This window comes from Haliotis cracherodii, unplaced genomic scaffold (genome assembly GCF_022045235.1).
Source record: "Haliotis cracherodii isolate W230 unplaced genomic scaffold, xgHalCrac1.p SCAF_13, whole genome shotgun sequence".
In the NCBI taxonomy this organism is placed as follows: Eukaryota; Metazoa; Mollusca; class Gastropoda; order Lepetellida; family Haliotidae; genus Haliotis; species Haliotis cracherodii.
This window is the reverse complement of record NW_027266268.1, coordinates 33,702,399-33,718,331: the sequence shown is the minus strand read 5'-3', so window position 1 is coordinate 33,718,331 and position 15,933 is coordinate 33,702,399. Positions and strand designations below refer to the sequence as shown.

At 41.2% G+C, this 15,933-nt stretch overlaps 1 protein-coding gene across 1 annotated transcript in view; it reads right to left on the bottom strand.

The window, feature by feature from the left end:
• Positions 1 to 15,933, bottom strand: part of LOC139459877 (protein unc-80 homolog) — a 112,246-nt gene that overhangs the window by 77,692 nt on the left and 18,621 nt on the right. Inside the window, exons 7-15 of the mRNA XM_071241591.1 lie at positions 15,157 to 15,301; positions 14,177 to 14,330; positions 9,723 to 9,950; positions 8,688 to 8,872; positions 6,576 to 6,791; positions 5,345 to 5,480; positions 4,488 to 4,733; positions 3,004 to 3,138; positions 2,076 to 2,201 (exon numbers count right to left, since the gene is read on the bottom strand). Of these exons, the coding sequence (XP_071097692.1) occupies positions 2,076 to 2,201; positions 3,004 to 3,138; positions 4,488 to 4,733; positions 5,345 to 5,480; positions 6,576 to 6,791; positions 8,688 to 8,872; positions 9,723 to 9,950; positions 14,177 to 14,330; positions 15,157 to 15,301 (1,571 nt within the window). The remainder of the gene's footprint in view (positions 1 to 2,075; positions 2,202 to 3,003; positions 3,139 to 4,487; positions 4,734 to 5,344; positions 5,481 to 6,575; positions 6,792 to 8,687; positions 8,873 to 9,722; positions 9,951 to 14,176; positions 14,331 to 15,156; positions 15,302 to 15,933) is intronic.

Below are 15,933 nucleotides of genomic sequence, written 5' to 3'. Positions count from 1 at the left end.
ATTACACCATTGCCTTTGTTCCAGTCAGCATCACATTCACCGTACTTGGAAGCAACTTTGCATACAGAATGTCCCAGAAATCGCAATTTGTTATGCATCCCATAATATAAATGGCCGTGTGAATCCAGCTTTAAGACAAGTTTTAAGAAATCTGATCAAAGAAATCAGCAGATCCAATGGTAAAAGTACAAGTTCATTTCTATTTCGCTTCAGGCTTTGTCTATTTGGACCCGCAGATTTCCAAGTTTAAGTTCTATCTCTGTACAAGATGATGATGAGTGACCTTACAGCAGTAGCAAACAGCAAAGAAACTGCATATGAATAAAAGAAAATTTCTTCCAAAATGATTAACAAAAGTAACATGCAAGCAATGGTTAAATTCTTCTTAATACAAAACATGTATGTCAAAGCGCTTACCTTTAATGCTTCAAATCAAAACCTTGGATTTGGAAGATGCAAAAAAATCCTACAAAAGTTATTCAGAAATGGTCTCTAAAAGAGGACCACGCTACAAATGAAGAAGCAAACCAAGTGTTAATACGATGGTATGAGTGTGAAAGTGGAACACTTACTCTCGAAGTCGGCCTCGGGTCTCTTCAGCTTGAAGCTGTGGTTGATACTGCTTGTCTGCTTCATGCCTAACCACAGAGTTATTCATTTACACTGGAACCTCGCTAATCCACACACTCAATTTTCCATAACAATCATCAGGGCCACATTTCACAAAGCTATCTTAGCGCTACGGTAGTACCACACTTTTACATTATAAGTTGTAGCAGGACCACAAGGGGTACATGGGGTTTTATGCATCCAGCGTTAGATTTTATACCACGAGCCGGAGGCATCGTCATCCTGCTGCACAAATTATCTTACCGACGTGTTTTAATATGAAATATGTAAAATAATTCAAACAAATTCAAAATTGAAAGAAAACAGCTGTTCGATTGAGCTGAGGTTAGCTTGCACCATGTCCTGTGACTTCCATTGACCTAGAAAAAGAGTGCAGCTTTTTGCTTTGAAGCGGGGTAAAGGGGATTTATTCTGAATCAAAGATATCCACGTGTAGCCTGAATTGCTCGTGGTGGGGTATAAAAGATTTATTCCCCTGCTGAGAAATTTATTTCCCTCCAAGGCGGGATAAACAGTATTTTATCAAGATCACGTGGACCAATCAGATCTCATCATTCGGATATGGAGGTATGATAAAGGTTGATGGATGTCGTAACTCTAAGATACTTCATGAAACAGGCCCAGATTTACAGTCAAAATGCAGAAAAGCTACAATTAACAAGAAGACGTTAAACAAGAGACAAGAGTAAGTCTTGTTAGCTTAGTTTATGACAATATGTATGAAGAAATATCTGCTGCAAAAGATGAGGATGGAAAGTTTTGGATACTGGGCTCAGTTTGATAATGTAGCTATTCAGAAACAAGGTGTCCAGATTAGTGACGTTTCCTGATTATTTAGGTGCAATGTGAATCTAGGTCTGGGTTAACGAGGTTCTACTGTATTTGATACAAATAATGGACAAAGAGGCCAAATTTGGCTCTTGTTTTAACTGCTGTAATTGTTCTACAAATGCAAACATTACTATTTAAATTTACCAATTCATTTCAAATTTGGTTGGGTTTTTTCAACCTTAAAAAATAATAAACCTCATTTTTTAAAATTGATATACAAACATTTATCATTTATGTGAAACCTACAAGGACAGGTACCATGCTCACAAACCAAGCATTATAATCATGGCTTTACCCACAATCAGCTGATCCTGGCATATCTAAGGGGGGTAACTCAAACAGTTTTAGAATCACAAACATGCTCTTGTAATGAACTTTCAATTTGACGAACAGGCCCAAAATCTTTTTTCCATTTGCATTCAAAGAATAATTACAGCAAATGTGAGAACTACCCAGTGTAACAGAATCTACCAATTATCACCTATCTCATCTCTGTTAAACTACATCCTGTATCTAGAATTATTTCTAAACAACTATGCCAGGATATTTAAGCATCTTCCAAGCCTGGCTCTCCGTTGGTGTTTTACATCAAGATAAGGTATCAGTATACTCACTCCCCCCTCCGCCCTCCGCTCGCTTCAGCTTGAAGCTGCGGTTGTGGCGGAAGCTGGCGTTGTGCTGCCCCGAACCCCGACGGAAGTGGCGCAGCAGCTTCTGACGACCCTGGGCCAATCTCCTACCTGGAATTACACATTCCATTGAAACTCTGTCACGTCAAACAAATTCCTGAATAAGGTGTGCTAAAGAATTGGTTATTGTGTTCAACAGTTTTTCAGTTAGATCACAGTGAGTCAGCTTAATGTGGGAGGAAAGCCTGAAGTGATGCAGGTCTCAGACGTTCACCACTTCGGTGAAACCCAGGACTAGGGATGGTGTCTGGAATATTTCATAAAACAAGAGTCATCAGAAGATGAAAAATCCCCCTGGCCCCCACAAATTCGAACAAACAACTGGATGAGAATTTCTATCTGATCGTCTTGGTATAAAAAGAGTACTTTTTGAGCTATCAAAACAATACCATGGGATTGGGATTCGGAACTTAGTATTTCTATGTCAGGTACATACACCACTATGAACAGTCAAAATCAAACTTGTTGCCATGGAAACAGAAAAAATATCAATTCTAAAATTCCCTAAATAGCTAAAGGCACCAGTTGACAACCTGGATATGGTCCGAACAAACACACCGCAAAAAGCAAAAGGCACCACTTCAGGACATATCTGCTGGACAGACAGACAGATGGACGGACAGACAGACGAGGTGTCAACTATATCCCCCCACATTATATGCTGAAGAAAAAGAGAACTTGTTCACTGAACATGCTGGTTGTCCTGAAAAAAAGTGAACAAACTTCTATCTTGTGTCTAGCAGTGAAGCAATAGTCTCCAGCAAAACTCCCCCCTCCAGTCCCCCTCTCCCACTCCAGAGACTATATAATGGTTAGACCTTACTCCAGGATCCAGCATGTAGCATGATCTCACCTCTGTCCTTCTTCTCGTCCCCGGTGTCTAGACTGCCCAGGACGGAGATGGACGTCGTGCTACTGTGGAAGGAGTCGGACCTCTCTGTCAGCACAGCGAAGCTGATCTTGCGATCTCCAGGACTTCCGACAGGACCTGTGCAGGGAGAACAGGTAGGTCTGAACTGTTCATTCATTCGGAACATTTTTACAAAATAAAACCTGACCTTTTGAAGGATGTCGTTTTCATCATAAGCCTTGAGAACAATCAAACACTGGGAGTCAGACAAGCTCCGAGATCTTGAAATGTCCTTCAGCAATCTGTGCTCTGTGGCATATCAGCAATGTCTTATCAAAAGCTCTTGTTTTATTAGGAGTGTCCATGTACTAGGGCCGGTATGAGTCCAAATGTACTACCCAGGTACCCAACCCACAATTACCCGACCCTACCTGGGTACCCGCTACAGGTCTCAAGTGTTTGGAACAAAATGTCCGATTGGAAATAGTTTGAGTGTAGCCCTGGTAAAATGTATTTAAATATATGTATAAAACTATCTGGTCATGCATACACTGAAGTTGACTGAAGTGTTATTTTTATTCAAACCTATTAAAGTCAGAAGCAATGGTGCTTAGTCAGAAAGAAATGCGAACATTATTGACTTGTACTGTAACCATAGAGTTCTGGATATTTTTAATCATTAAACAGTACATCACATGACTAACCACGGGTCTGGGTAGTCCTGTGGGTATCCGGGTCCTACTTAGTACCCTACCGACCCGAGTACCCGAGTTACCCGTCCCAGCCCTACTATGTACCTGTGATCTGTGGAAGATCAGCAACATTGGACTCGGAGCTCTTGTCTGAGTGTCTGAGTGTCCAATTACCTGAGCTCTGTGGAAGATCAGCAGCAATGGACTCAGAGCTCTTGTCTGAGTGTCTGAGTGTCCACTTACCTGTGCTCTGTGGCAGATCAGCAACATTGGACTGGGAGCTCTTGTCTGAGTGTCTGAGTGTCCAATTACCTGAGCTCTGTGGAAGATCAGCAGCAATGGACTCAGAGCTCTTGTCTGAGTGTCTGAGTGTCCACTTACCTGTGCTCTGTGGCAGATCAGCAACATTGGACTGGGAGCACTTGTCTGAGTGTCTGAGTGTCCATGTACCTGTGCCTTGTGGCAGATCAGCAACATTGGACTCGGAGCTCTTGTCTGAGTGTCTGAGTGTCCACTTACCTGTGCTCTGTGGCAGATCAGCAACATTGGACTCAAAGCTCTTGTCTGAGTGTCTGAGTGTCCATGTACCTGTGCTTTGTGGCAGATCAGTAACATTGGACTCGGAGCTTTTCTCTGATTGTCTTTGTGTCCATGTACCTGTGCTCTGTGGAACATCAGCAACATTGGACTCGGGGCTCTTGTCTGAGTGTCTGAGTGTCCACTTACCTGTGCTTTGTGGCAGATCAGTAACATTGGACTCAGAGCTCTTCTCTGATTGCCTTTGTGTCCATGTACCTGTGCTCTGTGGAAGATCAGCAACATTGGACTCGGAGCTCTTGTCGGAGTGTCCTGGGCTGCTGACGATGCTGCTGAAACGCCGTGACGTGACTGTCTTCTCCCAGATGTGATCTCGCTTCTGGCTGCGGGAGCGAGGCAGGTACTGGAACGTCTCCCTCAGGAAGGTGGTGATCTCCATCAGGACCAGACAGCCCAGCATCTTCAGAGCGTATGGACACTCAGTCCCAGAACTGTTCACAGACGCTGTGGGCAGAAAACAACACATTATACATGAAGTTACAAAAAGCATGTTATAAAAATCCTTATAAACCTATCACTGTATAATCCTAAATTAGGTTCCTCACAACCTCAGGTAAACCTAGAAACCGGTTCATCTTCCAAACCCAGGTTTTGAAATGGGTTCTAAATCTGCTCTGAGGTTTTACATTTAAATTGTAATACCAAGGTTTTACAATTAACGTTTTATAAACTTGCCTCTTGATATGAACACAATTGTGCTTGATGATTGATTAAAAATCCCAATCTTTTTTTAAAATGAAAATTCCATGACGTGAATCGAGCCTGCAACCTTACATATTGTGTTCAGGGGTAGGGGCAGGTGATGAGAAGTTGTTCAATTTTACATGGCATGACTCCAGCTAGTCCATGCTGCACAAGGTTTTTCTTTCACACAATTTCATCAAACTACCTTTTATTCCGTGACACACTGAATTGTTGCACTACAAGGCATGTTGATGTTTTCTTATTTTATAATATACCTTCTTGTCATTGAGACACTGGTGTATACTATTGAACCCTTCCACCATAACCCCCAAGGTTAAACATGCTGGATCCATCTGACAAGATTCCCCTACCTTCATCAAGGAAGTCCTCCTCATCGTCCTCCGTCCTGAGCTCCTTCCTGCGTCCCTCGTCCTTGACGTCGTTGATGATGTCCAGTCTGTCGCTGTGCTCTTTGGCCAGTATGTACTCCATCTGGTTACCCAGGTTCTACAACAGGGCAGTCAGCAACTCATTCATTAACTGTCCTGAACAGTGTTCACTGGCATTCTATATCTCTAAAACATGCTGTATATATTTCAGCTTGTGAAAAAAGATATCAGAGCTCCAGATAACATTTTGAGCAATTGAGTTTTTACTCTAGGCTTTCTACTCTAACTGGGTTATTACATTTTTCATTGGGTGATCAATATTTTTTCACTCATCTGTTCATCACTCTATTGGGTTTTTCCCAGAATTAGTGAGCATTTTAAGATTTTAAAAAAAAGAAAGAATGTTTTAGATGTATACCACTGTTCTAAACATATAGGCCTGGCTGGGAAAGTAAATTAGCTCGTAATTGTGTTTTGGAAATGAGCTCCTTTGAACGCATGCTGAAAAAGCTTTATTGGGTATTTATGCATGCGTTTCTGTACGCAAGTTACTTGAAAATAATTGGGTTTTGAATATTTTGGGGGGGTATTTTACACAAATATGCTGCTTATCTGAAACTCTCAGATATTCTTTAAGTCCTTAATATATTTTAATTTGCGAAAAGAATATTTCAAGTCTTGAAACTTGTGATAATGAAAGAGTGTCAACTGAGTTTAGAAGTGGATGCATGTCTCTCTGTACGCAAACATACTGTTGATTATTAAGGCGATAATGATAATGCATACAATACAAGATAAAAGACAATAAATTTTCAACACACACAACAGACCATAAAGTTTTGACCAAAGCACTAGAAACATGTCAATGAATTCGATTCAGAAAAGTAGTCCGTCATAATCTGACCTTATGTCATCACCATGGTGTAGCCAATCACAAACCTGGAATTTGATCTCACAAATATGTTTAATACCAGTGATCTCAAATGGGTCTCTCACCCATATGTGTGTTGTGAGTGAGTGAGTATTGTTTTACGCCGCTTTTAGCAATATTCCAGCAATATCACAGCAAGGAACACCAGAAATGGGCTTCACACGTTGTACCTATATAGGGAATAGAACCCGGGTCTTCAGCGTGACGAGCGAACACTTTAACCACTAGACTCCCCTACTGCCCCTCACAGGGGTATAAGACATGTGGGAGTACAGCACTGACCTCCGCCCAGGAGTAGAAGAGCCTCCCTGCAGCCTTCTGCAGCATGAGGTTACGTCGGTACCCTGACGGCTGGCCGCGGTTCTGCAAGGCCGCCACAGTGTGCCGGAAACTTGGCAAGTTCAGCTTCATCCAGTTCGGCCAGTCACCACGGTTACAGCGATGAATGAAGTGGGCGCACTCCAACAGCAGAGAAGCCCTGGCCGACACAGGGGCATCCTGGGAATAGAAGCAGGTAGAGGTGAAATGATACAGCAAGGTCAAGATATGATATGTATCGTCATACAAAGGTCACAATACGATCTATTTGGCAATATGCATATTTACGTCAAGTCACATGGAAATGTCTTGACTCTATATAGTTCAGCGCAGGTTCAAAGGAAAAGGTAGCTGTAGACACATGTTCGTCTGCGGCTATTTTAAGTAGTGAGTGAGTGAGTATGGTTTTACGCTGCTTTTAGCAATATTCCAGCAATATCACGGCGGGGGACACCAGAAATGGGCTTCACACATTGTACCCATGTCGGGAATCGAACCCGGGTCTTCAGCGTGAAGAGCGAACGCTTTAACCACTAGGCTACCCGACCGCCCCTATTTTTAGTAGTGAACTTAATTACAGCACATTTTGGAATGTTGACTGACAAAAACACTGGGGGGCGAGGGGGACGAGCAGTAATGTAGGCAGGTGTATCGTCTTGTATCGGTACAGAAATTTTTTGATTGTATATCGTATCGGAGCATGAAATCACATGAAGCACCAGTGCACCAATGTAACATTTCACCTCTAGAAGCAGGACATCATCAACAAGGAAATATTTTCTGTATGCAGCAAAGTCGTGTAAATCTGTACTGAACAATTCCCTGTGAATTCCTCCAGACAAACACATTAACCAGTCAAGGGCATGGAGTAATATCACTTTGTAGTTATGGAGATATTCAAAACAGGGATCATCAGGAAGGGGATCCCAACCAAAGGGGTCCTGGGCCCCGTTCCTTGAAGCGATCTTTGCACTATGATGATCGTAAGCCTTTGTTAAAGTATGGGACTTACGATCACCTTAGCGATAGGATTGCTTTGAGGAACGGGGCCAAGGGATTTTACCCTGACTTACAAAAGTTGGGGGTTTAAGGTTTAAAGGGTCCTTGAAGGCAGTATGAGGGGCCTATATAGTAATGAAATGGTGCAGTGGACTGTATGTTTTGACAATTACTTTAAAGCCTGGAATAAATCAATGATCATGTGGACAGTGGTCATGATTGATGGATGAAATAACAAACACCCATAACGGCTGTAGATGCGCTGTAGGTACAATGAATATCATTGTGTATCCCTCGTGCATAGTATTTTAATTGTCTGCATCCAATCTCAACATTTGTACGTACTGAGCATACACTTGTGTGTCACATATAACCCTGGGTCCAATAACAGCATTACACTGTAATCCCATTTTTGCAGCAGACTGTAGACAAGGAGGACATTTAGACATAATAACTACAGTCCATGACAAAAAACTATTCAGTCCACTAGCCTAAATTTGGCTCTCAGCATCATTTTAGTAAATTTTAGTTTTATCATATGAACTATTAGCTGAGCTTACTAAACGTAACAGAATTGTAATAGACTCAGGCTTTGGTCTAGGGGTTAATCAACAAACTGTAACAGTAATCTGAAGTTTTTCCTATTTTCGTTCATCACCTCCCTTCAAGTTTTGAGATATTCAAATTAAACATGGAAGGACTCACTGACTACCGGTAATGTCAACAGGACCAAAACACTTGTACCAGAATACTGTGGCTGACAAAGAGACAAAGAAATTTCCAGTAGTCATTCAAGACCACTTACTGGCAGTTTCTCATTTCATCGCCATATAGGCAAATGCAAGGCAAGGCATAGCACAATGTCAACACACGGATAGCACATGGTTACATTAAAAAGTAGGAATGGGGTGCTACGAATCGGGTGCATATAATTGTTGAACCGGCACCAAAATGGCAAACAAATGAAATGACACCCCATGAAACGTACACAGCAATGGCAAAAGGCAAATAGCCTTACTATTCTTATTACCATTGAACAACATTCATTCAATCACTTAATGACAGTTGCGCTCTTACCAAATCCAACATGGCTGCTACGAGATGTGGGTCAGGGAAGACGCCGGGGTGACAGCACTCCAGCAGGAAGGAGAATCTCAGCATCCCAGACTTGATGAGGAACTTGTCAACTAGTCGCTTCTCTTGCTCAATGTTGGTATCAGCATTTCCGTCTCTGTTCACACCAGTTCGAGGATGGTGGAAATCTGAGGAGGAATATAATAATAATGACTTTTTCATAGACTGGTGTGGGTGGATGAGTGGGTGGATAAGATGCAATATTCCAGCTATCTCACAGCACCCTGTAAATAATTGGGCCAGGCAAACCAGTGTTTTTGTTTCTTTGTTGTTTAACACTGCACTCAGCAATATTCCAGACATATGACAGCGGACTGTAAATAATCGAGCCTTTTGCGGTAAGAATATGTTGCTGAAGATCTATTCTACCCCAGATCTTCATGGGTCGACAAACTAGTGATTGATAGCATGAGCAATCATCTGTTTGGACGTGGTATAACAATCCATTAAACACACTCAGCCAGGTCACGTCTAGTCTCCATGGTAGACAAGTGTAGGGCAGTGTGGCATCCCTAGATGGAATTTGGTTGAGGAGATTGTAGAGTTACACTGGTAGAAGGTTTGCATGTTTGTTGTTCAATGTCACTCTCAGCAATATTCCAACTATATGATGACGGCCTGTAAATAATTGAGTCTGGACAGAGGTACACTGTTTTTTGTTTGTTTGTTTGTTTGTTTGTTTGTTGTTTAACGCCACACAGCAATATTCCAGCTATATCTCAGCGGTCTGAAAAAAATCAAATCTGGACCAGACAATCCAGTGATTGACATCATGAGCATTGATCTACGCAATTGGGATACGATGACATGCATCAACCAAGTCAACCACCCCATCCCGTTCGTCGCCTCTTACAACAGGCATTGGTTGCTGAAGACAAACTGTTACCCAGATCTTACATGGTGATGTAGCGGTCAACTAAGGGCAAGATCTCTACACAAAAATCATTCAATTTGTTTGAATAATATTGTTCAATTTACCGTCATGACTTCCACGTTTGGTCATACGTTTTCCCAAGGTCTTTATTCCGTCCTCAATCCTCTTTCTGGCACTGAGAAAGGTCAAGGTTGCATGACTGGCAGCCTTGAAAGACATACGACCTTTCCGGTGAACCTGAATCTCACTCTTACTTTCTCTTCGGTCTAGAGGTGGCGGTTCATTGGCTGATTCCTCTTCATGGTCCGACTTGGCTCCGCCTCTTTTCCACCCTAACAAGGCAGAGGTTCGGTTAACCATTACAACACATGAATGACTGACAGATTCATTGCTTTGGACAATAAGAAATTCATTACATGTTCGCCTTTCCATCTCATTATCCATTTCTAAATTCCCTGCGCAAATTATTATCTCATATCTTAATTACTAATGTGACCCAACACTTTTCTTTCCATCTCAGAGAGATTCAGTGACATATGTTTTTAAACAAATTGACAAAACATTCTGCAAAGTATCATTCTGTTAAAAAAGACTATATAAGAAAATACACATTTGTTTAAAATGTGTCAACCAGATATACGAGAACATTCAGGAATGGTAAGCCATTGAAATTTAATTAGTGTATTACAATATCTATTTAAAGCTTCATAATACTGTAGGTGATGAGAGACTCCATTACCATGATCACATATAACTGACATGTCAAAAACAGAGATGATTGACCAAAAAGAGGGTCAAAGTTTTGCACAACCACAGAATCATTTAACGACTACCTTAACATGCTTAATGGTTTTAATACAAGGCTCTTACCATGTTCAAAAATCAATCCCATGATTATAATTTTCCAAACTACCCATCTTTTCAGGACCCTATGTTGCAATCAGACATCATTTGGAAAATATAATCTCCTAAATGCGTTCTTACTCTCTCACTGAATAAATCAACGAAACCTTTGTCATATGTGTCTTGTTTGGACATGCTGGAACCAAAGCAACTAATTTCCACTCATTGATAGAACCAAAATGTTATGCCCTTCTACTGCGATTTCAACACCTTAAAGAAACACTGAGTAATTGCTTGGTATTTGGGATGTATTCTCCAGTGGAAAAAACTTTTTCAAAACAGTGCGACAGCAGTGTATATCCCCTCGTTATGCCATTAACAGTCTGAATTGTCAAGATAGACAGCTACTTAACAAAAGCTGATGTTAGTACTGATATTCACTATTCTAACATACCGTATTCGACGTAATAAGCGTCCCGCTCTAATAAGCGCCCATGGCAATATTTGCTAATATATTTGCTAGTGAACAATCCCAAGTAGCACCCCTTCTGATTGATCAATATACACAAGACTTATGTATGTATAATACGCACTCGTGTATTATATGCACCCTTAATTGTGGGCAATTAAATTCTGGAAAATATATCTGTCTTGTATGATACGTACATACTTTTCTTTTTCATCATTTCAGCCTGTCAGCTTAAACTACGAAATTTACGATCTTTCAACTCCACACCCCACACTACCCGGGTACCCATCCCCCTATTACCCGACACTACCCGGGTACCCACCCCCTATTACCTGACCCTACCCAGGTACCCACCCCCTATTACCTGACCCTACCTGGGTACCCACCCCCTATTACCTGACCCTACCCGGGTACCCACCCCCTATTACCTGACCCTACCTGGGTACCCATCCCCCTGTTACCTGACCCTACCCGGGTACCCATCCCCCTATTACCCGACCCTACCCGGGTTCCCATCCCCCTATTACCTGACCCTACCCGGGTACCCATCTCCCTATTACCCGACCCTACCCGGGTACCCATCCCCCTATTACCCAACCCTACCCAGGTACCCATCTCCCTATTACCCGACCCTACCAGGGTACCCATCCCCCTATTACCCGACACTACCCGGGTACCCATCCCCCTATTACCCGACCCTACCCAGGTACCCATCCCCCTATTACCCGACCCTACCCAGGTACCCATCCCCCTATTACCCGACACTACCCGGGTACCCATCCCCCTATTACCCGACAGTACCCGGGTACCCATCCCCCTATTACCCGACACTACCCGGGTACCCATCCCCCTATTACCCGACAGTACCCGGGTACCCATCCCCCTATTACCCGACACTACCCAGGTACCCATCCCCCTATTACCCGACACTACCCAGGTACCCATCCCCCTATTACCCGACACTACCCGGGTACCCATCCCCCTAGTACCCGACACTACCCAGGTACCCATCCCCCTATTACCCGACACTACACAGGTACCCATCCCCCTATCACCCGACACTACCCGGGTACCCATCCCCCTAGTACCCGACACTACCCGCGTAGTTTGACCGTAGCTCTGGTAAAGCAAGTTGAGATACATGTATAAAATGATCTGGAGTATACATGCACTGAAGTTGACTAAAGTTTTATTTTTATTCAAACATATAAAAGCCAGAAGGAATGGGTGTAGTAGTCTGGAAGTGTTTTAGATACTTTTTGTCATTAAACAATGTATCACGTGACTAACCACGGGTCCGAATAGTCATGTGGGTACCCGGGTCCTACTCAGTACCCATCCGACCCGAGTACCCGAGTTACCCGTTCCAGCCCTAATACGTTTTGAATCCCATAACAAACTAAACAAATACCAAGTTTGATTACATTTTGTACAGAAATAGCAGAGTAATAGTCATGAACATGGCTGCCATGGTGGCCATATTGAAAATGGTGGTTTCTGAGATAATGTTTCAGTGAATCATAAATCATGAACTTAAACTTATGAAAATATCATGAAAACAGATCAGTTGTGTTAAGCTGCACTACTACCTACATTAATTTAACATTTTCAAAGAAAAGGACCAAGTAATGCCCTTTGAACTTTCAGCTTTCAGTGCAATGAACAAATCAAGGTCAAAATTTTTAATATCGCTAAAAAGATGAAGTTTATGTAGAGCCCCAATCAGAGTACATGTGTACCTAATTTCATGAAATTCAGTACAAATACGACAGACGTTGACGACAGACAACAGTCAGGTTACCTTAAAACCAACAACCTCAATCATCTCTAAACACCTAAATGTTTTGATATTTTCTCCTGTCACATACATTGAACAAGTCAGGGGAATATTTTTAATTAATTTGCTGTAGCATAACTACGAAGGTTGGAAGTTCATCCTGAACTAGAAATCTAAAACCAACTCCCTTTCTAAATTTCCCTTCCAAAGTTTCTCAATAGTATTATGACACAACACACCTACAGACAATAAAGAAGTCTTAATCCACAAAAAGATCCACGTCTTATCCCATCCACACACAAGAACATGTAACATCATTAAACAGCCTAAAACTACGGACCAACAGCAATGTATGACATGAGAAATGTTCTTATAAGGTGTGATTGTTTCTGGAACCGTTCATCACTTACTGTTAATTATTCAGAATAAATAAAACTGGATTAACTCTCCAGCAATTAAACGACAATCACATACAAATCATAAAAATTATCATTTTCATAAATTACCATTCTCAAATACATAGACTATGCAGACAATTATCACATGAAACATGTATGACATATCTAACATTGTTAAAAATATGGTTTATATATGTTTGTTTATGTTATCCATATTTGTCAGTATATGATAGTTTTACATTTGAAAATGTTACAAAATATCATAGAACTATAGAAGAACATGATTTAACAAATAAGAATGCCACATAGATATGACAGAATAAAAGTCATAATTCAAGCTGTGCCATGCAGTGGCTAGGATGAATTGCCTCTAATTCATAACAGGGAGAACCCCTTTTCATGCATTGTCAAACAAGATAAGCTCTTAAACCTATTTCACAGAAATCCCATGCATGCATAAGTAAAAACTGAAGATTTTCTCGGATCTAAATGCTAAATCAAACTAGATAAAGACAGAATAATTAAAAGAAAGGTTCTAAGAAGACTTAGAAATAAATAAGAACTGCCCTCCCTGATTTAAACAGAACTAGTTCTACATGCACTGAAAAGTACTGTATTTTCTGAATAGATTATCTCAAACTTACAATCTGCGTCATGAGATGAAATCTATTCAACTTCATAAAATATGATTACACACTCTTCAGTTAAAGCTCATATATTTGTAAATTCATGGTACAACAGGATTAGACACAGGATTATTCGTCCGCTTGTCTCAAGACCAGTGAAAGTTTGAAGAAGTTACTTGCTTTCTTGGGTTATATAAAGCACTAGTCTGAAATAAGCTGTGGACTAGTTGGATTTATCTCATGGTGTCTACCCCTGTACAAGCAATCAACCGTTTCAATTCAATTTACAAATAAATTTCAAATGCTCGAGCACAGAAGCAATACATCTTTACTACATACAGTGTATATATTTGGCGTATATGATTGCAAGCTTCGTTCTTTACACTGGGCAATTTTGCAGATTAACTCTTGAAAATAAAGTACCCTACAGTACAAAGACACTTGCCAATATTGAATTTACTAAATCGTCTTCTTGGCGTGCTGGTTCCCGACGGTGGTTCATCATCAGTTGCTGATATACTGGTTCGGGGGCTCAGCTTCCCGTGTCCCATGTCCTCGATGATCTCGGAGTCGCTCGCGGCATATTGGAACATCAGCGACTGAAACAAAGAGGAGGTTGAGCAGTGTTAGAGAGTCGCTATTATCATAATGGAGTTGAAATATAATACACTGGTTAATCAAAGAAGATAGAGCTTCATATATGCTACTCAAAAGAAGTTTAGGATCACCCGATCTTTCATATTGGTAAAGTTAATCTGTCATGGCATGAGAGATTAACTATTGTAATATGAAAGAATTAGGGGATCCTTAACTTCTTTTGAGTAGTATATAAGATAGCTACGCGATAAATCACAAAGAACAATGAAGAACAAAGTGTTGTTTATTCCCAATAAAACATTGTTCTATCATGACATCATTTCTGGAGAATCGAACATGTGCTCGCAACTTGATGTCGTATATTGGACAACGTTATTTTTGAGAGGGGAATGTCTAGTGAGTTGTTCCCCACGGATGTAGTTGAAGATCGCATCCCAAAGTGGGACAGATATGACAATCAGTATTGGGAGAAAAGGTACAGGTAATTGACATGAGGACACTGGGAATATGGGGGAAATACCCACCTGTGCATAAAATGGACAGTCCTACATTGCCGATTCTATTGAGGGAGTCATCATTATTTTAACTTTATCATTATCCTTAATCAGGCTGTACATAATGTTGATTTCTCATGTAAGAAATAAACGACACATGGTCGTTTATTGTACAAAAAATCACTGCAAGGAGAATAAACAACTGGGGGCTGCACCCCTTAAGGTTTATTCTCCCTACAGTGTATTACTGCAAAATAAACAACTCCCAATCGTCATTTATTTCTTAATTATTTTTATTTTTTCCTGGAATTGGATGCAGGAGAGTGAGTCTCACATTTGCCACCTTCTTGACCTTCTTCCTGAAGATGGACCTTCGGGACTTGCCGCTGGTCTGATGGCCGTCTTCGCTGTTAACAAAGTTGGGGGACTTTTGGGGGTCCTTCTCATCTCCACTCTCAGAAGTGATGGATGTTGTTCTCCTGTAATTGTTATTTAGCAATGTATGCACCGTACATGCATTCAGTCCAGTTAACGGATTCAGTCTATTTTAGTTTGTGAACAGATTTTTTATACAAAAGCACCTTAAATCTATTTAATCTCATGCGATGTAAGTGTATACAATATATTGTAATAAAGATATGTTATGTTAAATACTGATTATAAATGTTGAACTTATTCATCAAATATGTCTGTAACTACATATAACACACTGAGGTGAGGTGAGGTGAAATGGGGTTTATCCTCGTGTCCAAGATTATTGCACTTATATAGTGATGTGCATATACATGTGTGTGTGTGTGTGTGGCTGCTTGTACTAGTCCGGACTGAAGCCGATTTAAGGTGCTAGCTCACTGAAATACCATGCCGCAGTTTAACATGAATACCCCACTCAGACACAGTATACTGACTCCAAGCCGACCAGTCCTTGTTTTAGCCCCTTAATGCCGAGCGCCAGACAGGGTAACAACAAGTACCATCTTTTAACGTCTTTTGGTATGACGCGGTCGGGGATCGAACCTTACACACTGAGTGAGTGAGTGAAGTGCAGGTATCACCTTATGGTGAGTGAGTGAGTGAGTGAGTGAAGTGCAGATATCACCTTATGGTGAGT